Source organism: Biomphalaria glabrata, chromosome 14, assembly GCF_947242115.1.
Source record: "Biomphalaria glabrata chromosome 14, xgBioGlab47.1, whole genome shotgun sequence".
Lineage (NCBI taxonomy): Eukaryota > Metazoa > Mollusca > Gastropoda > Planorbidae > Biomphalaria > Biomphalaria glabrata.
In genome coordinates, this window is record NC_074724.1 from 6,303,515 (window position 1) to 6,328,686 (window position 25,172).

At 34.1% G+C, this 25,172-nt stretch overlaps 2 protein-coding genes across 6 annotated transcripts in view; both read left to right on the top strand.

Annotated features, from left to right (window-relative positions):
- Positions 1-20,770, top strand: part of LOC129922869 (uncharacterized) — a 29,708-nt gene extending 8,938 nt beyond the window's left edge. For 2 of the 3 annotated variants that reach the window (XM_056010792.1, XM_056010794.1), the window contains exons 3-10: positions 3,122-3,303; positions 4,651-4,852; positions 4,958-5,251; positions 10,904-11,009; positions 13,312-13,356; positions 14,061-14,108; positions 17,269-17,311; positions 18,953-20,770. In XM_056010792.1, coding sequence (XP_055866767.1) covers positions 3,122-3,303; positions 4,651-4,852; positions 4,958-5,251; positions 10,904-11,009; positions 13,312-13,356; positions 14,061-14,108; positions 17,269-17,311; positions 18,953-18,970 — 938 coding nt within the window. In that variant the 3' untranslated portion in view covers positions 18,971-20,770. Of the gene's footprint in view, positions 1-3,121; positions 3,304-4,650; positions 4,853-4,957; positions 5,252-10,903; positions 11,010-13,311; positions 13,357-14,060; positions 14,109-17,015; positions 17,203-17,268; positions 17,312-18,952 lie in introns of those variants that run through there. The other variant, XM_056010795.1, reaches the window with a different exon arrangement.
- Positions 20,771-23,730: 2,960 nt separating this feature from the next.
- The window catches only part of LOC129922870 (uncharacterized), a 47,031-nt gene continuing 45,589 nt past the window's right edge, over positions 23,731-25,172 (top strand). The window contains exon 1 of one of the 3 annotated variants that reach the window (XM_056010798.1): positions 23,731-24,049. The gene's annotated coding sequence lies outside the window, so the exon portion shown is untranslated. The remainder of the gene's footprint in view (positions 24,050-25,172) is intronic. The other 2 variants (XM_056010797.1, XM_056010800.1) reach the window with 2 other exon arrangements.

Sequence of the window (25,172 nt, forward strand, 5' to 3'; positions counted from 1 at the left end):
GTCTTTATGTCACAAGACTCATCTATAGTTTATCCACTAAATCCGAGAAGAACAATAAACGTCTTCTGAAAGAATGAAGGGTCAAAGAGTCAGAATGTGATAAGACAGAAGAAAGTTCAATATCTTCCACCTGCAAATATATTACATTTGAAGACATTTTGGCTATTCTATCGTGTATTGTTTTAGCGGATAGTTTTGTTTTGTTTTTTTCCAAGATTTCTGGTTTGTTTTTTAAATGAATAAAAAGTTCTTCAGATGCATGTAGGAAGCAGTAATTGACATGTAAATGATTTGCCTTTTTGTGCAATTTTTAGTAGTACCGCAAAGCTTGCCAGATTAGCATTACTTGTAGTTTGAGAAGATAATCGCTTTTAACTCATTTACTTGAAACGACAAACTAAACGTCACAGCCAAAGCTCTGTGGTGAAGATGCCAATTTGTCTTGCGTCAAAAGCGAATTAAAACCTACATAGAAACACCCGACGAACTGACAACAGTGACGAGGCGTGTAATGGGGGAGGGGTATGGTGAAAAGCGAGTACAAGTGGCTGAGAGATAGACTCGGTGCCGAATCCTCGTCAAACGATTCATAACTATATTTTAAAATGTTTCGATAAAATAAATAATATTTACCTATGGAACTAAAGAGCCGCAGTTTCACATCCAAAGAGCCGCATGTGGCTCGCGATCTGCAGGTTGCCGACCCCGGGCCTAGTATCCTCTGGCAATGTGTCCGTGTTCTTGAATCTATATTTGACACCCCCACACACACATTTTTTAATTTATTTAATTGATACTTGACAATGATTTCATATGTATTTGATAGTAATGTAATCTTAGTAATAGGCATTTTATTTACCATTCCAAATTTAAATGTCTATCAAATCTGGTACAAATATGCTTGTTACAGCACGTTAGAACAAAAAAAAATGAAAATAATAATTTTCATATGATGTTAGACGACCCATGGCAAATGATCATTCGACGCCAAAAGAGGTCGCGATATACAGGCTAAGAACCCCTGATCTAGATAAAAAAAACAATAACTCTAGCTACTTTCTTCTTCTTCTTAAACTGTCAGGTAGAGTTGAGCCTTCGGCTCTTGGAACTCTAGGCCAGCAAAAGTGAACAAGAGCTCCCTCTCACCGGCCTGAATGAGAACAGTGTACACTGTTCTGTCTGACGGGTGGGTCAGATTCGCTAAAGACTACAAGTCTCTTTTTCTACTCCTGGACTCGTACAGCTACATTTTCGAGGACTCACTTTCTACAGCACAGTCCTTACTGCCTTTCAGTCCTAGACTACTCAACTGCCCTTTCTCGTTCGTGAAGGCTTTCGATCACATGGCCGTAACACGGGTCATGTTTGCGTGTACTAGCAGTACTGTCCCTTGTCTATCGAGAGCCGTCACCTGTGTGATTGGCCTGGGTCGCGTGTGTCAGTAGGCCGCACACACATTAATCCTATCAGTCCGCCACTGGAGTTACAATAATATTAATCACTCTGCTAGTGGAGGTCATATACAAATAAAAGAGTCTATAGTTATGTATTATTTGTTTCTAACTTACTTTAGAGTGGCGACCAAAAAAAGGGAATAATTCAGCTTATACCACTTCTTTAGTCAATTAAAATTTTTCCCCTTCGGAGATACCCAAAAATAAAAATTAATTCCTATTAGTTAATTAACTAATTGTTTATTTTTAAATTGATTCTTATTTTGTCAGGTAAAGGAATAAGTGTTCAAATTTTCTGCTTGTTCTGATATTGGGTGTCGGAAAAAAAAACGTGTACAATCTTTTAACCTGTCAGACAGACAGTGAGGAGCTGATTACATGAATGCCTTAGACTTTAACAATCAATAACATCACACACTAAATATATTATCCATTATGAACGTAAAACATACCAATGATTTATGTATCAATCAGCAGATCTCTTAAGCTAGCTAAAGGATTCGTATAAAATTGTATAAATAGGTTCTTTTACCACATAGTTGTTGGTAAGATGCCATTTCGAGAGACTCATAACGTGAACACCTTTAATTAGGAAATATCGCAAATTTCCTTTTTTTTAAATTGTGTTATTTGTTATATATATCTATCTATATCTATCTATATCTATCTATATCTATCTATATCTATCTATATCTATCTATATCTATCTATATCTATCTATATCTATCTATATCTATATCTATATCTATATCAATATATATATATATATATATCAAGGACAAGTGTGGCAACGGAGAGGACTCAGCATATCCACAAAACTGAAAGTCTACAGTATTGAAGTTCTCCCGTCACTTTTATATGCGTCAGAGTCCTGGACGCTATATTCCCGTCACACCAAAAACGTTTAACTCCTTCCACCTACGTTGTCTAAGGAGTATCCATAAGGTGCGTTGGTCCGACCACATACCAAACACATAACTCTTTAACCTATCCAACATGATGAACAGTATAAACGCGATAGTTAAAAGCTCCCAACTTCAATGGGTGGGACATGTAGCCCGCATGCCAGGCAAATCCCCTTCCCAAACTACTTCTGTACGGGAAGATGTGTGCAGCAAAGTGCTCCGGGGGGAGGGGGGATTAATACAAGCGCTATAAAGATACTCTCAAGAGTTTCTTCAAGGAATGTGATATTGATATTCACGGCTGGTAAGTACTAGCTCTCGATCACTCCTCATGGGGTAAAGCTGTGAGTCTCGGAGTCTCAAAATTTGAAGCAAGAAGAGTGGCCAGGGCGAAAGAGCACCGAACCAACAAAAAGCTGAGAGAAGAAGCAGCCCTATCTGCAACTGAACTAACCCTCTCATGCCACGTATGCGGCCGGCTTTTTAAAGTGAGCATTGGACTTTAAAGTCATCTTCGAAATGAGAAATGAGCTCATCTTCGATCACGAAGTAGGAACTATATATAGCAAGTTGATACTTTTAACAATTATTTATTGAACTAACAAAACATGTACCAATTAATAAAACACAAAAAAAAAACTTCGTCAATTAATTATTAGTTTTTTGTTTGTTTTTTGTTTTGTATGATATTGAATAATGGAATTAAATTGTATATTATTGATAGATATAGTTTTAATGCGGAGTGTTTTGTTTTATTTCCAGGGTTTAACTGTGAAAAGTCAATTACTTTGACAAGAGTGAATCTTTACGACGTCAATCAAACACTTTTGGACAATGAACATTATTTTGTTTTTCAAATTCGTGTAAATGTCACAGAAGACATTACCTCTTTAAGTGAAATACGTTTTGAAATAAAATCAAAGAGCTACCTCGACTTTAAAGTGGTAATATTATGCATTGTTTGCTTGTCATTCCTAAATATTTTTTTTTTTGTAATTTCTATTTTTTAAAAGCAATTGTAGAATTGTCTAAGGTCATTGTAACGATGGAGGTTTTACTTATTTCATGATCCCGATCTCGTCATTGTACATTCCATTCGACCAGTGTTTCCCAAACTTTTGACCTTTGCGTACCACTTCTAGAATTTTCATAGCGCTGAGTACACCTCGTCCCCCCCCCCTTTTCCCCCAAAAAGATTTATTTAAATAACAACATAATTTATTTAATCTTTCTTTTGTAGACCTACATACACAAAATAATAATGACTCAATCACACTTAATTATGTGTTTAGTGAGTTTATTTGTGTATGCTTCAGAGATACATCAAATACATTCAAAAAAAATAAATAAATAAAATAATGGAAACATAAATATTACATTGAAAAAAAAGTGGGAGTGTCGATGGAAGTTGTAATATCCTTATCCATTTCCAGATCTATGTAAAAAGTCGTCTTAAAATATAAAACATCACCGTATCTGAGTTTGTAAAAACTTAAGTAAATAATAAAAAGAATTTAAAACAAATGAAATTTTATCCTAATGTATAAGCTAAATGGGTATTTTTAAAAAATCAGCATATTTAACTATGTGCAACGCGTAGTGGCGTACCCACTTCAAACTCTTCCCGTTCACCTGAGGTGCATGTACCCCACTTTGGAAAACACTGCGTCAGACGAATTAAGTCTTAGCTAGTAAGAAATGAGTATTTTTAAAAATGAATAACAGTCAAAAACGTACTTTTGATTGTACCTTCAATTATGCACCTAAATAGTCCACAGTCTGTCTCGTCCTTCCTATTGTAAGTGAAAAGAAATAAGTTACTGGATGGGAGGGGGAGGGGGTAAATGGTAATAGTAAAACATATACACATATTTCATAACTTCATATTTTTGTTGTAAAAGGTTAAAGATAGTTGTTGTTGTTTTTTAATGAAAAACATCTAGTGGCAATGAACAGGAGATTAAGTCTGTTTATTTAACCTCTCTAGGTAACACCTACTCTATCAGTTGTTATTGGAATAGTTAAGATATATCAAATCACGACTTGGTAAATTAAGAACTATACTTTCCAACATAAAATGTGTATGCTACTGTAGTTTTATAAGCTATTCAAAACCATATGTTTATAGCTTTTTTCCTTTTTGTTGATATTATTTTATGCTTTTTAAAAAATAAAATACTCATGTAAACATGTAAAAGGCCTTAATTAAATGTGTGTGTGTGTGTGTGTTTCTACAAAATCAGCGTTAGATAACATATACAATAAATTTACCTTTTTTTTATAATTTACAGATATGCTACATCCTCGTTGAAGCTTGTCAGCGCAAAATTGATGAAACTTGCCGTTGTCAATACAATAACAAAGATAATATATATTTGGTCACTATTAACATAACAGCTAAAGTAGCATTTAGTTCAGGAACTGTGCGAGGAGTGCTGATTTTTAAAAAATACCCCGTCTATAGCAACGAGCTAGGACTGCCAATGATCTTCGGTAAGATAATAATTCGTTTTTCTTTTTTTTTCTTTCTTATAGTAAATTTCGCTTAGATAATTTTATTGTTTCAGAAAAGTTTGAATTTTCATTTTTTTTCCTAAGAGAATCCAGAGACGGTTTGTCTTTTTATAAATGACACAAAAATAGCGAACCTGGAGGAATGCAATGTGACGACAGACAAAGACTTTGCCGTGATTATTTTCTTCTGTTCCTCGGCATCATCTTATAAATTGGAGATTGAAGACGGTTCCAAGATAATTTCCAACACTTCTAACGTTCTGGTACACACAGTGAACACGACAACTCAAAAAGATATAAGACTTTACCAGAGAGACCTAAAATCAAACGTAGTGCTTAGACATTATCAATGTCGCCTCCAATGTCGCCTCCAAGCAGGTAACTAAATGTGCTATTTGCTACAAGGATATGGGAAGACCAATGCTAAGGAAACCACAGAGTAATTTTTTTTTCTTTAATAAGCCCCCCCCCCCCGAAAAAAAAATGGCGATGGGTATTCCAGAAAATATATTGCGAGGGGACGTCCCTTTAATCCTAACCTTTAAAATATGGATGGCTGTCTTTATGTGGTATTTGCGGTTTTGTCTGGTGGTGTTGGATTCAAACACTGATCACTGCCACCCTTTTGTCCTGCGGGAGGCTTGGGATCTAATGCGATAATCCACATCCAACATAAAAAAAAAGGAATACAAGCCGTATAAAACCAATTTCTTTGTATATCACTTATGAAAATGCCTTTTACTTTTTATTACATTATTGAGTGTTTCGTTTTCCGATAGTCAGCTCTTTCATAGTAATGAAAACAAGAACTCACAAATCAAAAAATCAAAATCCATATATTTATTTTGTCAGGTTTTGTTGATCCTATCTTACAGAAACTTATAAAACTTACAGAAAGATCACTTTGTTTATTACGAACCAAATAACAACCAAAATCTTAAAATTGTTTACTTATGTTGATCGATTAAAAAAAAATGACAGTCATGTTATTTTTGACTAAATCTTAATTTTATGTACATTTCTTTCGATCTATATAGTGAAGCGCATGTAAGGGAGACAACTCATCGAGGAATTAAGGTGAAGAGAGGATTGATGTTTTATCAATTTAATAACAGATATAAAACACTGACAACAGACAAAAGTACTTCTATCTATCTATCAGGTCCTCTAGCTCTGGTAAATAGATTTTACTTTCGCCGCCACTGTCTTCACTTTAATGCAAGTTTACTGTAGCCATACACTCGATTGCCTTAGTAACATCAATGATCGAAAATGATTTTAAAGTCGAAGACTAAATAACGCATACTGGCGTACCATAGCACAGAATAAATTAACATAAAATAAAACAATGCGTGTTTTAAAAATCAAGAAAAGCTAGAAAATAAAACAAGAAAATTAAAAAAAAAATGTGAATGTCATATTTAAAAAACTTTTGTTAAATTTTACTTACATTTTGCTTATTTTAATCCCTTTCATCTGAATTTAGTTTTTAGTCTACTTCTGAAACGTAAGTAATAGTGGATAGAACGGGAAACTTTGAAAAACAATATCTACTAACTTCTTTTTTTTCTTTATTTATCAAACAGTCTATTCTTAATGATGTAGATGTTGATTCACATGTTATATTGCAGTTTTTAGCTATTTATTTTTTTTTCTCATAGTCGATTTAATGAATTTTTTTTAATTAAAAATTTTTAAAATTAATTTTTATTTATAAAATTTAAAAATTATATGTGAACTGAAAGAAAGAATACTTCAAAGATTAATATTTTATATCAGTTGGTAACTGTATTAAAGTTCTAAGGAACTAATAGAGAGTATCAATATTAACAAATATTTATTAATATTTTTTGTTGCATATATCATATTCCACAGCATTCTAAATACACTGCTTTTAAAAATATACATGCATGCATTATGATGAGTGTTATATAAACTACTAAAGTTAACAACAACAACAACAAAAGATGCTCTTATCCAAATCATTAACCTGATCATTTAAGTAAATATATGCTTGAGAAAGGTATGAGAGGTAATTTTATGGTTATTGATAGCTAGTAGCCTCTAATATTCGTGCGGACCTGTGGGCAATCTGTTTGTGTGCTCTTTTGTGATGACAAACTCTTGATGGGAAGCGTGGTCGAGAGGCTAAGTGCGCTTGAACTTGGCTTGACTTGGCTACCTATGCAGGGGGCTCGAGGTTCAACATCCGACTCAGGCAGAGTTGTGTTTACTGAGCGCCTAAAGTCTGCACGGAAAAACCTTCTCCTAGATACCCTCACCCCTTACTGGTCCACAACTGAGATTGGACCAAAGCGCTCTGAGCATGCATGAAAGTAGCGCTATATAAAAGCCATAATAATAATTATACACGGATGATCTAAAGCTATATGCAGAAACCGAGCAAAAATTACACACCTTAATCAAAACGGTAAAATGCTTTAGTGACGATATGTCTTTTAGCCTGGATAAGTGTGGCATCATAAGCATTAAAAAGGGCAAGGCAACAAACACCAACATTACATTTGAAGACATCGAGGAATTGAACTCTGCCTCTATTTATAAATATCTTGGAATAAACCAGAATGCCAAGATAAACCATAAGAAATTAAAAGAGGACTTTCTTGGCAAATATAAGCAAAGAGTTAATAAAATCCTCAATACCAAACTGTCTGGCAGTAATCTCATCACTGCAATAAACAGCTGGGCCGTCCCAGTGTTCCTTTACACGTTCGGTGTGATCAAATGGACTGACACCGACCTACATTACATTGATATACTCACTAGAAAATTACTAAGCAAATTTCGATGCCTACACCCCAAGTCCTCCATAAGGTTATACCTGCCCAGGAAGGATGGGGGTCGTAGATTGCAGAACATCTTCAAATTGTGTAAGATGCAAGTTTTAAAAATACGATCAAAACTGCTCGCCTCCAGCAATCAATTTGTTTCCTTTCTACGCAAATATGACTCCGAAGCAACCCCTCTGAACCTACACAATGCTGATGTCAATGTCGGTTTGGACGACGTAGGGCATGAGATTCGCTTATGGGAAGAAAAAACACTCCACGGAAAATTTCTGGCTTCATTACATGGGGACAACATTGACAAGGCTGCTTCCTTAACATGGCTCAAAGCAGTTCATCTCTACCCTGAAACAGAAGGCTTTGTTACAGCAATACAGGCAGGGCCGGTCTTAGGCCACTGCAATCTATGCGGTCGCAGTGGGCCCCGCGCTTTCATAGGCCCCGCGCTAATTCTATGTGTAAGTACTAAATTGCAAAATATATATGAAAAATTCCTGGAAATGTACTGCATTTATTAAAATCTCCTGAAAAATTGACAAAATGTCATTTGTGGGTGTCATTTATTACGGGAAACGCCAATTCTAAGTGTGATAAAAAAGGGAATCGTCAGTTTACATGTAATAATCGGAAGAGTTTTCACCTAAACCGAAAGTTCCAATACCTTATTTACTTTTATAGTCACTGACACATAAATATGCCATAGGTTGCAAGGTTAGTAATGTAAACTTAATTTGATCGCAATTTTGTACTTAGTAAAGAATGAATAAAATGCAAAGTCGAATTTTTTTTTCTAATACAAAATCTTAATTTTCACTTAATTATCCTTATTTCCACCCAGACTAGGCCCCGCGCAATCAGTTTCGCATAGAGCCCCGCAATTGTTAGGACCGGCCCTGAATACAGGACAGAGTAATCAGGGCCAAAAATTACGAGAAGCATATCCTGAAACTCAATGTTGTCAACAAATGCCGATTATAAACATTATGGCAGGATGTCCAGCCCTATCAGAATCAGCCTACCTAGGTCGCCATAACCAAGTTGCAAAGTTAATACACCAACACCTGGCTTTGACGTACAAATTGATCGGTAAAGACATTCCTCCATATTATAATTCCTCGCCACAAGAGGTTCTCGAGTGTACTGAAAATTTGCTTTACTGGGATAGGCCTATTTTGACCGACAAAACGGTAGATTTCAATCGCCCGGATCTGAAAAAAACGCTACCATTATCGATATCGCCGTACCACTGTCTCATAATTTAAGAAAAACTGAGATAGAAAAACAAAGAAAATATGGGAACCTAGGCTCGGAGATTAATCGTCTATGGAAATTGTCCAAAATAACAATATATCCCATTGTTATATCAACCGAGGGGATAATAACAACTGACCTCACAGATACTTTCAAGGCCCTTAACATTCCTAGGAACATCCTCGTTGCCTGTCAGAGGGCGGTACTTCTGCAGACCTGCCACATCACCAGAAAATTCCTCAGTGGAAACTGTTAAAGGGACTAAGATGAATTTTGTTTCCCTTTAGTGAAACTCGACCCTGGCAGCGCCAGAGAATGACTACTCGTATCATTTCTAACATAATAATAATAAAAGCCATAATAATAATTATGATTGTTGTTGCCGGTCGTTGACTTGTAGCACCAAACAACTGCAGACAGCTAAGCAGCTGAAGGCGTAATATCTGAAGTAATTAAACTTGAAATCAATTGAGTAACTTCTTTGTGAACAAAACCAAATGTAACCTTTATTGCAATATAGACAGAATCAAGTTGACAGGAGAAAAAATACCAGACTATAGTAATAATATTTTTTTAAAACAAAATTTAACTCACTACAATGACACAACCTTTCAGTCTCACGTTCTGGAGTCGTCTCCCCTGACTAAGACCCAATGACGACGGTACCACACACCTTATGCTGCATCACTCACAACCAATCCCTAAACCTCATCCCACCATCACCGACGCACAAACACACGCACACTCAATAACTGATGATATTGTTTATTTAAAGGGGAAAAAAAAGGCTGATTGGAACACCATGAGATACATTCTGTAGATAGGCCTACATAACAATGACCTTTATGCTTTAAAGATGTTGAGATACTATGGTACTTAGAGCTAACACGTTTCAGACATGGGGTAGCAATAGATTGTCTACTCTTGTCGCGAAGCGTCAATATATCACCTCATTTAAATAAGATGAAGGGCTTGGCATTGGCAGAAACAATGTCACCATACAAGGTAGTTCCCCTACTGTATGCTCGAAACTGCCTAAAAATCTCTGGCTCCTGATTTTTCATTTGGTATTGAATCCCCAAGCAGCTGTATGGCAGCAGACATTTAAATTCAGAGTCGTTCTTCTACTAGATGGGTAGTTAGCCATGGCTAGCGAGCCCCTATTGCTCGAAGCTTACTGGTTTAGGCGCCAGTTACTCGCCTTTGACCCTTCTTCCGATAGCGAAAACATCTTCGCAGGACTCAATATATGTGCCACACGCGAAGGCCAGGAGTTGGACTGGTTCTCAGAGGCAATTTGAGACGCATTTTATATTGTAATAACTTAAGGGAGGCAACTCAACGAGGCATATATGTTTATTTACAGGACATCACAAATACATTATAACAACAACTGCCTTGATCACGACATCTTCATCTTGGCTCTTGACTTGGGTGGAAATCGTTACTCTTTTCCAAATGTTGACATTCTTTTCAGTCTATTCTATAACATGCGCAACTTCTGCACTAGCCTGGATGGCGGTGCGCATGGCAGAGTCATAACAATATGGCACCATTGTGCTTATATAAGTCATCACTTCCGGCAATGACAACTTTACGGAAACGGAATTAAATACAAGAAACTTAACGTTAGGGAGGATAAAAAAAAGCGTAACATATGGTACGGTTTTGATAGAGATTGATTCTCTTGATTACATAAACAACTTTTTTTTTTTTTTTTGGGGGGGGGGGGCAATAAGCAGGTATATCTTACGCAATTACATTTCACTTCAACATCACTTCTCAATTTTCTAAATTTACAGATTGATGTTTTTTAAAGATTCCTTTTCAAAAGAATAATTATTTGCAAAGTGAATGGAAATCTAACTATTCATTTTTTTTTTTTTTTATTGTGATGAATCATTTCTATTTTCTAGTCGTTTTTATATTTTAAATTTCCAATCTATTCATGCTCTTTGTTTTATTATTAAAGAAAGCTCAATACAGGACTGTCGACAGCTTAATGAAAACTGTTATGCGGAACAAGTTGCACTTGGATGTATATCTTTAGTTACTGTAGTCCTGATAGTGTTTAACTGGTAGGTAGACTTTCTTGTCTCTTTTATTATTATTTTTTTTATTATTATTTATTCTTTTTTTTTTGTTTAAAAAAATGCAAAAAAAAAAAACAAAAAAAAAAAAAAAAAACGTCAATATCACTGGCACTGATTTATTAATATCAGTAATTAACTCGTTTTAAAATGTACGACCAAAAAAAAAAACAATATTGAAATAATATTATAAAATAAATTTTTTGCTTGACCAATATAGTATTCATTCCTGGGAATGAAAAAAATAATTAGATGTAGAATTTAAGTAGTGAGACACACATTGGGTATATGAAGCGCATGAAGAAATTATGTATGTATAAAGAAATGTTACAGCTATTTAAGCCCAGCATTCAGTGGGCCAGACGTCCTGATTTAGGTGTAACAGTCCCGCTTTGAACGTCTGTCACGCTTTTCATAGAATGTTAGGGAGGGACACCCAACGCTTTTATTTTTTTTAAAGTTGATAAATGTATATCTTTTATTCTAAAATGTTTCTAAATCTTTTTGATTAATTATTGAAAACTACCCCCTTTGAGGCGCTTTTAACTTGATCCTTATTTAATGTTCGCTGCTTAGCAGGATCCTGTGTTACAGGCATGCTAAGTGTCTATATGTTCCAGCATCCTGACTTCTCAGAAACTGACGCAAGCACGTTTTCTTTTTACTTTTATCATGTTGTTGTTCCGCATGTTTCTCACTGATTCTAATCAATATGACGTTAGGGTAAGAAAAATTGGAGAAAAAAACGAGCATTGCAGTTCATAGTGACCTACAGAGTTCAAGCAAATTCAACAACCATAGTGAACGGCGAGGCTAGAAATGTCGATAAAAGTTTTCTGTCTCACATATGGATTAAATCAGAAAGCAGATATTAATTTTCTATTGGAAGCTCCCAGTAAAACTCCATTAAGGTACTTTTCCAACATCGAAATAAAATACTTTTACGATACATATATTCGCAGCGCTAAAGCTACTACAGCTTTCTATAACAAGATGGCTGCCTGGTCGTGCGGTTTGCGCGCTGGATTGTCGTTCAGATTTATCGATGGTCCCGGGTTCAAACCCTGCCCGCTCCCATCCCCCGTTGTCCTGCGGGAGGTTTGGACTAGGAATTAATTAAATTAAACTTTGAAGGAACAGCCGAAACATGTAAAACGTTTTACAAACATTTTTACAAGTTTTCAATCATTGGACTATTGAGTGAATAAACCATGTTGCAGTTCGACTTAATGTCGGGTAGAATATTAGTGCTCAGGAAGTATATTTTGCTCCTCAAAGAGGTACGCATGCGACTCACTTTTTGGATGACTAGAGTTGGTTAGAAAAAGTGATGTAGCAGTGACGATCGTAAACTTTTACGATAATTGTGAAATTTGTTCCGATTGTATTTAAGGGGACTGGCCTATTTGACAAATTAACTTTTTCAGATGGATCGCACAGAAAAAATATGACATAGAAAACCTTTAAGAGAGTTTGCAATTGTTTAAATTATTGTGTGGGTAGGCCTACATTGTGTGTAGATGCTGTGTAAGTACATCGCGTGTGTAAAATCTGTGTGTACATTGCGAGGTATTGTTGTTTAAAGCAATATTATACGAAGAAATTCTAAACCTGTTCTTTTTCACACCCATGTGTCTCATTTTCACTCCCAAAATATCTGGTCACCTTACCTAGCATATCAAAGTATCAGGAATACACAAATTCACGGGCTAATAGTTTATGTAAGGAGTATTATCTATTAATATGCTTTAATTTTGTTAATATTACTAGCGCCCGTTTATAAATAAAAAGCCTAAATAACTCCTGCGAGATGTTCCGTGAAACAAAAAAGTAATCAGAACACAGGAGAGATTGGCACATGTAAGAAACTTAAAGCATCGATAAGGAAGCATCTAGAAATTTTTGACGCAGTGGCATGAATTTTTTTGTGATTAACAAATATTTTTAAAAGCCAGTTTGTATTTATATATGTGAGAGTGTTTAAATGCAATCGAGTGCTGTTATTATTGTGAAACTTTTTTCAACCTTTGTAAGAGACAATAAAGCCGGACATTTGTATTTTATTTTTCTTTAAACTTCAATCAATATTTTAAAACAAATTAATATTATTTAAATTTGCTCTTATATATTTTGTATTTGATGTACATTTTTATAGAACTAATATTGATATAGCTAATTATAATATTATATAAAATTATTCAACCATGAAAGTTATTTTCCTAATTACAACTTTAGGTTTTTAAATACAGAAAAAATATTCTAATATTTATCCATGTTTTCTACACATTAGTTACTCAAGACATCTAATGAAAAAACGCTGTAGAACAAAAAAAAGGTACATTTTTATATTATATTATATTATATTATATTATATTATATTATATTATATTATATTATATTATATTATATTATATTATATTATATTATATTATATTATAAACTATATGACTAGCTATATTTATTACAATTATATATTATCTTATGATTATTACGATATTGTGATCTACATAGCCTTTGTAGTGTGCACTCTTCTTTATGGAAATATATTTAAACAAATCGATATTATTTAAATTCGGTTTAATGTTATGTATATTTTGTATTTGATGTTAATTTTTCAAACAATATTGATATAGCTAGGGGACGCGGTGGCTGAGGGGTTTAAGGGGTTGGATTTCAACCCGGTGTCTCGAATCTCGTTTAAAACTATGATTTTAAATTTCTGTATTTTTTTGTCGCCCCTGAGTCCACCAACTCTAATGGGTACCTGACTTTACTTTGGGAAAATAAAGGCTGTTGGTCGTTATGCTGGTCACATGACACCCTGCTCGTTAACAGTTGGCCAAAGAAACAGATGGCTTGAACATCATCTGCCCAAAAAGATCGCGATGTCTGAATGGGAAACTTTAACTTTTTTTTTGATATACCTTCTAATATTATAACAAAAATTCCAACCATTAAAGTTTCTTTTACTAATTGCAGCTTTAGGTTTTTAAATATAGAAATGGTATCCTAATATTTATACAATGTTTCATACATTAGTTACTCAAGAGGAAATCAAGAGAAAAATGGCTGTAGTCCAGAAGAACGGTAAATTTATATTATACAATCTATTATACTAGATGGGAAGCGTGGCTTGGCTACCTAGAAGGGGGCTCGAAGTTCGACACCCGACTCGCGCAGAGTTGTGTTTACTGAGCGCCCAAAGGCAGCACGGAAAACCAACTCCTAGATACCCCCTCCCCCCAATGGTCCACAAATGAGATTGGACCAAAGCGCTCTGAGCATACTATAAGCATGAAAGTATAAAAGCTATAATACATATATAGATTGTTTAAGCCTCCGCGCGGTGTTGCTTCTTGATAATCTGTCTAGTGTAGATCTGACTGTAGGTCACGCTGAACTCAACACTTCAGTAACACCGGCGAAAGGCCGAAACAATCAAATAGGTAGTCGACGCTGATATGTTGTTCTACAAATATGTTTAATACTCAAAAGGGAATCGTCCGATGTCAATAATGTCGTACTCAAGTCTACTACTCTACAATAAGCGTCCTCCTTCTAGCGTCGTTTAGAGCGTTCTTCTTTTTAAAAGATCTGTCACGTCACTTGTCGCTAATTAAAACTTTACCCTATTCCCGAAACAAATAACTAATTCCTAACTACTTCCTAATCATGTCATAACAAGATACATTTATTACAATTATACATTATCTTATCATTATTAAGATCTTGTGATCTACACATCTGTGAAGTGTGCATTCTTCTTTATGGCAGTGAGAATTGGTCAACATACATGTACCAAGATCAACATACATGTACCAAGAGCAAAGATTAAATAGTTTCTTATTGCACTGCATTAGACGCTTAATGTGCATCTGGAGGGATTATGTCTACAATATAAAAGTTTTGTAATCGGCCAATATGCACAGCATCTAGGCTCTCCTTACACAGAGAAGACTACGCTGACATGTCAGTCACATGCCAGATGGTAAAATCCCGAAAGGTATCCTATATGCTGAGCTCGTGAAGGGAGTCTGACCTAAGGACCGCTCAAGACTAGCCTACAGAGATGTCTGCAAGTGAGACATGAGAACTACATCAACAAAAGTGTGTGGGAGGAAATAGCCCAATGCTGCAGTGCATGGAGACAGGCTGTGCGTGCTGGTAAGATCTTCACTGAGAGCAGAAGAAACAAAGCTGTAACAGCCTTAGTCAAGACAACAAAAGCTTTCTTATCATCTAGCCCCTCAAAAGAGGCATGCACATGCAAAAACTGTGGCAAAATCTAGAATAGCCACACCAGATTCTGTCCCGATTTAAGACGAAATCAAAACCGGTACATATATATATATATATATATATATATATATATATATATATATATATATATATATATATATATATATATATATAAATATATATATTAAGATCTTGTTGATCTAATGGTTAGTTTGCCTTAAATTACTTGCTGCTTTTTTTTTTGCTGCAAGTTCCGCAAAGTTGTCACTGCCGGAAGTGGTAATGGATGTAAGCACTCCACTACCTATAAAATGCTTCCTATTAGCATGCGTCTTTAATAGTCTCTGACAACCAGTCCAACTCCTGGCCTTCACGTGTGGCTCAGATATTGAGTCCGGCGGAACTGTTCTCAGTAACAAGAAAAGGGGAAAAGGCGAGTAACTGGCGCCTTAACCAGTAAGCTTCGAGCAGCAGGGGCTCGGTAGCCATGGCTCGCTACCCACCTAGGAAAAGGAAAACTCTTGAATTCAAACCTCTGTTGCCTTGCAAGTATACTCAATCATGGGAAAGGCTTCGGGAGTCAACCCTGAGGAAAAATCAGGAGCTGGCGACCCTAAGGCAGTTTGCAGCAACCAGTGCTACACTCTGGCAGAACCTGCGACGCCGCTGACACCGAACTGTATCGGCACTGCCGTTCCTTTGGATACATCAGCTGCGTGGAGTTGGGGGAACTGATGTGCATCGTTCCGACCACAACTTGTGCCCAGGCATTCATGAGATGATCCATAGTTGCTTCGCGACTGAAGGAGGCCATATATATATACTTGCTGTTAGTTGGAGTTGTCAAATTACACTGTTAAAAAAAATCATTTTTTTAAAAACATATACAAATAACTTACAGAATAATGCAAAGCCACATTATATATCATGTTTATTGGGTTTGAGAAATGAAATTAATAAGCATGGTTTAATCTAAAATATCTAGAAATAATCTTATAGAATTTAGTTACCGACTGAAGAATGACTAGAATTTAAATCGTTATCTAATTTAAATCCAGTGGCGTTTCACATATTGTTGGAAGGGATTCAATGAAACCCACGACCATTAGGCGCCCATAACCTGTTGCGTAGCAACCATGGCGCAAAGAGATTCCCAGCGTTTAAGCCCACGACTAACGACCGATTGGAGCCCACATGAATCCACGGTAATGACACCAAAGAAGAAAAAAATGTGTTTCTTTTCTGGGACACTTAAAACAATGGGGCCCTATTATGTGGTCATCAAGATATGAAGCTCCAACAGCGATGAGATTCAGATATTTTGGTGCTATATTCCCCGAAGGAAGACTGGAAGTTGCAGCTACTAAGGGTAAAAGTAAAATAATTAAATACTATCGTTGTGAATACAGTCAAATACAAAATTGTACATACAATCGACGCTGTGTGAAAAAATGTTGAAAAATGGATGGACATATTTCTAGTGAAGTTATTTTGTTATCAGCATTGTTCAGACTTTCAAAACGGAGAACATTTCTTAATGCCAAGTTTGATTATGTATAGTGTGTTTCTTCTAGCTTAGTTTTTTTATTTCAAGTATTAAATGTGTTGTCTACTGACTCAAATGTTTTAGTTTATGTTGTGATCTTAAGTATGATTGTAGCGTCAATTAGTTGTAAGAGCATAAAACTATACTTATTAAGAACTCAAGCTACATAAAAAAATACTTAATAACATAATAATAATATAATGTTACAGTGCTCCCTCCAATGTACTTGGAAGAAAGACTTTTAATTGTGAGTCTTGATTAACAAAAAGATGAAAGCACTTTTAGTCTCTTCATAGTATCTTATAAGACGTGCCCATGCCAGAGTGTTTGACTTGTAAAAGTAAGCACTCATTTGTCTTCTTATCCTGGTATCTGATACCCAGCAATATCTGTATAATAATTTTAATTATTTAAGTGATAATTAGATATTTTTATGGTGCTGATACTATGCATTTATTTCAGGCTACCGGCTGGAGTAGATCTAAACTTACGATTTATTAATGAGGTAAAACCGTTGATTTTATTTGTTTCATCAGTGTACGAAACATAGATTTTAAAATTTTCATATAGGGGAAGAATGTTACTGTAATGCATATATATTAATTTGTAACTCCAAACGGGCAACTAAATATTTTTTTCCCTATGAAAAAAAGCTCACATCACGGAATGGGTCTCACCGGGAAAACTCGTAAAATTAAATTTGGCTACATATTTTTTCATTCAATGCTTATGAGAATTACAAAAAAAAAAAAAAAGAAAAAAAAAGAAAAACTGCAATGTTTAAGTCTTTAAGAGAATTTCTACAAGTCTTTGAGAATTTGCCCTCCAAAGAATGTCTTTCAAATAAATAATGAAGTACTATATCCAGGTAAATACTGCAATGTGAAACTTCTTTAACTGAGCAACATGTTTTCTACACTAAAGGGACTTCAAATTGCGTAGTAGAAATAACAACTTAAGGACACATAAAAAAAAAATAAGCTAAAAGCAAATGTTTTAATTGGTAGTCGTTTATTAGTTGCAAGACTCATCATTACAAAAAAGTTTCCATAATGAGCTCAGGAAAATATCTTACGATTCCTAACAAATCAATCATTAAAATGAGGCTCGGTCACATGGTACATTAAGATATATTGGATATAATAAGCGCTGTTCACTTTTTTTTTGGCCCACACTAATATAGATAATAGCTATTTAACGTTCACCAATCCTTTAACACGCTAGAACAAATTGATTTCAAACATCCAAATGTGTGTCTACGTGACGCAAAAAAACAACAACAGAAAATCTACAAAATCTATTGCTTTAGAATACTGTAATGCACAAATTGTAAGACAAATTTCCTTATGGATAATAAGGATTATTATTAATATTATTATTATTATTATTATTATTATTATTCATTTGATATAAGCTTTGTAAAATAAAATGCGAAAAAAACTTGACATTTTGATATTTATTAACAGGCACTTTTGTAGAATATTAACCTTATTCGTCTATATACCATTATGGAGTGATAAATAAAACTATGTACATTTTGTTTTGTCTAAGACATAAGCACGGTGCTAATCAGCTGTGCAAAAATGACCATGGTTAAAAAAAAACACCAAAATGAAATTCCGCACCAAAACATTCAGAATCGTGAATAAATGACGGCAAATATACAAAAGTAACCGATTCTATATGTATAATTCTCAACCACAATATAAAAAGCATGGATTGATATATCTTTATTTTTTCTGCACCTTAGTGGGAAACTTGGTCGAGAGGCTAAGTACGCTTGAACTTGTCTACCTATGTAGGAGCCTCGAGGTTCGACATCCAACTTATGAAGAGTTGTGTTTACTGAGCAAACTTGTAAAACCTTCTCTCAACTCCCTCCTCCCCTCCACTGGTCCACAAATGAGATTGGACCATAGCTCTCTGAGCATGCCTTAAGCATGAAAGTAGCGCTACATAAAATCTATATTTATTTTTTAATTTTATTTAAAACAATAGTTTTATAAAATAAAAGAATATTTTTATAAGTAGATTTATGTTATCCCAAGCTCATCTGTACATATACACGAAAGAAAGGAACCGATCTTATTTACATTCTTTACATGCTTACCTATTAACATCATTTTTTTTTTAATATCTTGTTCAGAATGTTGAAGAGGAGTAAAGTGATACAGACTAGTTCCAGCTTGCTTGATATGAAACTATAAACTTAATCCTGGACATTATGGTAGCCATTGCAAACGATACTATCTACAATGTTGTTATTTGAAACGTTTATTTTGAAGATTAATATTTGATTTCGCTAAAACTTTGTTGAACATTTGAAACAAATGCAATAGTTTTGATTTGTTTGATGTGCAACGTGGTGGTTCCCACTCTTAATGTTCTTGTTGCTTTGTATCACAACAAATGTTGTTTTTTAATAGCTGTTTAACCCTAAGAATTTCTCGACCATTTTTACCAAATGTTATTTTTTTATAATTAATTAAATTCAAATGTTTTCTTTTTTTAAATTTTGTTCTATAAACCTTATTGGTGTTTACATAATTAATATAATTGGGTCCAAAATGTGTTTATTATTTTGGCATTCGGCATTTTTTTTCATGCCATAATTTCTTATGTGGTCTCCTGTAAGGCATGTCATTACGACTACTAGCTTTACCTATTAGCTACGCCCATTGGTTAGTTTTCCCGATTTATTAAAATATTCTCTTGTTTAAAAATTCCAAGATGTTCCCAGACCAACCGTTTTCAATAATGGGAGTTTAATCCGTCTCTCCTCTTTTGCATGCACTCTCAAAGAGACAACAAAGGTTGTTCTAATTAATTATTGCTATTATGTCTACATTTCTCCATATATATACTCTTGAATATTATTAACGTTAAACCCCATCTACCTTTTTGTCGAAGTAGTGGAAAGGTTAAACTTTTGTTTTCATTAATTCTTGTGTTGTCAGGTAAAAGAAATAATTGTGTACATTTTCAACTTCATCACAGATTGATTGTCTGGGAAATAACGTGTACCAACTTTTAAGTAGACAGACATAGTTAGTTGATATAAGCTTTGTAAAGGAAAAAAATCATGTTGTAGTAATTGAAAATGAATTAAATGATACATCATAGCCAACTAAAAGATACTTGTTTAGCCTCTCTACTGCCGCTACATGTAGCAAGAATTTTTTTTATTGTAAATAAGTTCCGAAAACATCGACATAACATTTTCTGTTAAAAGCAAGATAAAAGTTACAAAACACCTTTAAAAAAATGCATTAATCCCTTTCACAACACATAGAGCGAATATTAATCTAGTAATTACTAAAGAATTTTGGACTTAAAACAAAAAGACAATATTTTAATCCGGCCCCATCCCACTTCGCTAGAGAAAAAAATCCTTTGGTAAGTGTATATATAAATCAACTAGACTATAACATTCTAATGATAGCAGTTTAAAATAAGATGCGCACAATTTACCATAAAAAATAAATTTATGAAACTTTTGAAAAAATAATACATTTGTAAATACCCGAAGAGTTATAGTCCGTTTAAGGTACATATTTTCTAATTATCTGGCCAATTATGATATTTCTTTTAATATGAATATTATTTCCAGTTTGTTTAACGAGATACTATTTTTTTTCAAAACAGTATTTAGCAACTGTCAAAGCTCTAGGAAAATCGTTAAAGCCGTTTTCGAGATCCATGTGCACTCATCCACCCAGTTTAGTTAGTTCACATACCCTCCCAGTTTCCAATAGGGTACGAGTTAATTGGAGATAACGAGCATTTATAATTTATTGCAAATCATTTTATTTGAGAATTTGTTTTAAATTTCTAAAATGTGTACACTGATTTGTGTTCAAAATAAATAACAATATTTATGTTTATAAAATACTAGCCATATTAACCGCGACCTGCTGGTCTTAATTTGCGTATCACTGTCGATATATTCACTGAAATTTTTTTTTTAAATAATTAAGCGAAAAAATAATGTCATATAAATGGAGCTATCAAAATAACTAATCGACCTAAATCCATTTTTTTAAATGAAAACATTTGCTTGTAGGTCTACATATATTTAGATCTAGATCTAGAGTCTAGATACTATTATAATAGATGTAGACCTACTATTACAAGAGTGAATTTAATGGCTTAACACGCTTATTAATTATTGTATTAAATATATTTAATATCCTCCTCATAGAGCCTCATGTAGCCTGTCCAATCATAGTGAAGAGGAAGGTCAGAGAGTCAGCGTTCTTGCGTGGTGTCCCGCATTGTTGGGCGATGTAGAGAATTATATATACAGATATAAATAGAACTATTAATCTTATCTTATCTTATATAATACAGACGTTACTTCAAAAAAGAAGATGATTACGTCCTACGCGTCATGCATTTAGTCATGCATATTAACCAATGACTTAAATTCTGCCAAGTTACTGGTTTTCCTGGCTAGCTCAGGCAACCCATTCCATGCTCTAATAGCACTAGGGAAGAAGGAGTATTTAATGAATTAAATAGCTTGCGTTTTACAAAAAATATTTCCTTAGAAATACTATTCTTGTTGCATTTAATTTCTACTATTATTTTATTTGTTGGTGTCAAACTTTTGATTGGCTTTTCGTTGAGTTTTAATGTTTACATTTTGCGATCTTTATATTGCACATTATTTCTGTTATTTTAATGTTATATTGATAATAGAGGAACTTTGTATTTTGTCAACGTGTATACATTTAGGAAGTCTTTAGACTTAAAATTCGTCCGAAAACATGTACATAATATAAAGTGTTGTTTATTTAAGACTATTTAAGAAAGTCATAAAAAAAAAATTAGCATTTACTATGTATAAGTTTTATTTCAGTATTTTGTTTTTATTTTTCCAAAAGTAACCGCTTAATTGTGTTCAGAAAATGAAAAACCTATTTATATAGATATATCTAGAACTATATATGCATAAAATACTAAGCTTTTATATATGTTCAAAATAAAAATTCGTTTAAAATTACTTTTTTTTGTCAAATTTCACACTATTTTTCTTTTGTCATTGTCATGTTTTTCTTTTGTCATTGTCATGTTTTTCTTTTGCTTTTTGTTTAGTTTTAATGTTTGAATCTTTCGATAATTGTCAGGTTTAAAAATTATTTAGGTTGTTCAATTGCTTAAGGTCTCCAAGGTTCAACCTGACAAGAACATCATTCACACACAGTCGTAGAAATAGTAACAAACTATGTGGGTGATTCAAGTAACAAAACTATGAATTTAATTTCACGATACTTAGTGTATTTGTACAATGAGAGTGATAGTAATGATGAATACATATATACATATAAAAAAAAATTAGGTGCCGGTACTCAGTGATGGATTTTAACTACTAATAAACTAAAAACAAACGTTCAAACGTTAAAATACATGAAAAGTAATACATTTTCCTCACATTGAAAAAGGTGCCATACGCCGTACCTGTGAGTACCGTCACAAGAAAAGCACTGCATATATGTATTTATAATCAAATATAAGCAACTTGCTACTGCTAAAAACTTGTCAACATGGTTTCATGGTAAACCAGACGCTGACCGATGATGCCCTTATACTGAAAACATCGGCATCGCTAAAGTTAGAATTCAACAGATTCCCAACTGGCACCAACCTTCTGTAACAGCCACAGACACGTCATTAATGATCGCCAATCTAACATTTACACTAACACTAAGATGGATACTTCTGAGAGGATAATGTGAAGCCAACACTGGCAAAGAATCGAGTTCATAAATACAACTCCAACATTGGCACCCTATAAAAAAGAAACACAGATCTAAATTTCTAATTAAAAATAGTGACAACCTCATAGCACAAACAATGAGAGATCGACGAAGTAACTCACCCTTAACAAGGGTCCAAAAATCCTAGCGAATAATGGGTCCAAGGAAATATTTTAGAGCAAATCTTCTACGGACCAACACACAGTCCGTTTCAACCAACTTCAGAGGGTGAACTGCCTCATCACAAATAATGACCACCAAATGTCACAAGACTTTATAAAGTAGCAAACAATTCAAAACAAAAATAGAAGGCTCCATCCTCCCGTACATGATTTATGAATAGAGAAAATTAATTTAAGCTATTAGGGAGAAAGAATAAAAATAAACTACTCGTGACAGGTGTCACCAACCCTAGTGACGCCACTGTTTATGTTTATTGTATTTTCTATACCTTCTTTTAGAGTTATCTTAATGTATTAGACCAGTGATGCCCAACCTAGTTCGACCCGCGGGCCATTATAATTTCCAAAACTCATCTCGCGGCCACATAAACGAAAAGTTATAAAATGAAATGAAATTGTTCTGAAGCTATTTTGGTAGAAACCTATGGATTTGATACTTAATAGGTTACTTGTCAATTATATTTTTTTTGTACACGTCAGACGATATCCACATTACTTAACTTAAATGTGAGCAACACCAAGTCATTTTGTGGTCTCTTTTTAATAAATATTTCCATGGATTCTCCAATATCCAGGCGCAGTTTAACTATCTTTTATTCGCGACTTAAATCAAGAATGCCACCAATTTATTTTATAATTTATTAGCAGTCACATTTTCTTTATAAAATAAATATGTTGGCTTCTTATCATGTTTCACACAAAGAAAAGTAAAAATCTGCTAACTTTTCCTGGAAGATTCTACATTCAGAGTCCCATTTCATAAACACACAAATGTTAAAGATCATCACAGAAAAAGTAAGGGCCCAAACGTATGTTAATATAAATTATTTTAACTTTTTTCACTTAGTGCCGACGTTTCGGCGGGCCGAATGGTACCACGTCGCGGGCCGGATATGGCCCGCGGGCCGTAGTTTGGGAATCACTGTATTAGACCATTAAATATTTGCTCCCAAGTGTTGCCTTAATACGTGTAACTTGTATATAAGCTCATTATAGATGGAACGTACGTGTTCATCAACAACGTGTATATTGTGTTTCTGATATTTAAAAAAAAATGTTCAATCGTTATTCAAGCTATTTGCCTGAATACATTTACTGAGCTGGATGACTGGCCTCACAGGAGTCTATTGATCCATCATCTAAAAATAGAAACACGCCATCATTGAGAAAAATACAATACTTTGAACAGAAGGCTGTGTCTGTACAGGTATATTCCAATAAAAAAGGTATTGAGTTGCATGTCATGACTTAATTTTTATGGTCATCTAAAAGACATCGAACTGTTAGTTAAAGTCATTATAGGTAACGCATATATATTCAATAAGTATATCTAAGACTTTTCTTTACTAGTTCATGCTCAAGCATGTTGTTGTCATCCAATGACAATTGCTTTAAAATGCATTGTTTTCTAATGTTTCGGTAATTCCTATGATAACCTTGGCCGATGGCCATTATTATTATTATTGTTATGATTATTTAATTAATTTATTAATTTATCCTTTGTGTACACACATGCCTGTTTTACACACATGTACTTTTTTTTTTTATAAAGCATAACCTCATTTTTTTTTAAGTCCGATCTTTTGTTTGTCTTACCTCTTATCACACCAAAAATTTATTTCGAATTATTGATAGTTTGCTGATTATTTTAAATCCAAATAGCTTTTAACTATTACATTTACATAAAAAAAAAGTTCTGTACTTTAGTGCTATTTATAGTCAGGTTTTAGCCTGGCCTTGGCCTCATTTGTGTGTTTTTACACATGCCGAGGTTTGTTTACAACAGTGATTACCAAAGTGGTATATAGACTCCCAGCAGGGGCGGACTGGCAATTTGGGCATTTGGGCAAATGCCCGGTGGGCCGGTACCCAATTAGGCCGGTAGGGCAAGTGAAAGGGCCCCTTGTTACCCCTAAGACTTGTATTAAATTGTAAAAATATTGTTTAATATTCTTTTTTAAAAGGAGCACTCAGAGCGTCATGATTTACAGACTCTACAGTGAATCAAAGCTACTAATAATCTAACGCATTTTAAGAAATAATCTAATAGCCTACATCCGTATAAAGTTCTTCTTATAGACTTCATCCCTTATATGGACCTACACACTAAGCGATTAAAAAGCTATATAAGGCTTATATTTCTTATACAGATATAAAGTTTATAACGTTGGTGTGAATACGTTCGGATGAATCTATAAAGGGGCCGATCACAACGCTCCTAGTCTTATAGATAGAATGTCCAGGAATTGTTATAGGCAGTGCTTTACTTTTGTAAAACAAATAGGTGCCGGTACTCAGTGATGGATTGCGTAACTTTTAACTACTAATAAATTAATAATAAACGTTAAAATACAAGAAAAGTAATCTTTTTTTTTTTCACATTGAAAAAGGTGCCGGTAAGTCGTACCGGTGAGACAGTCACATA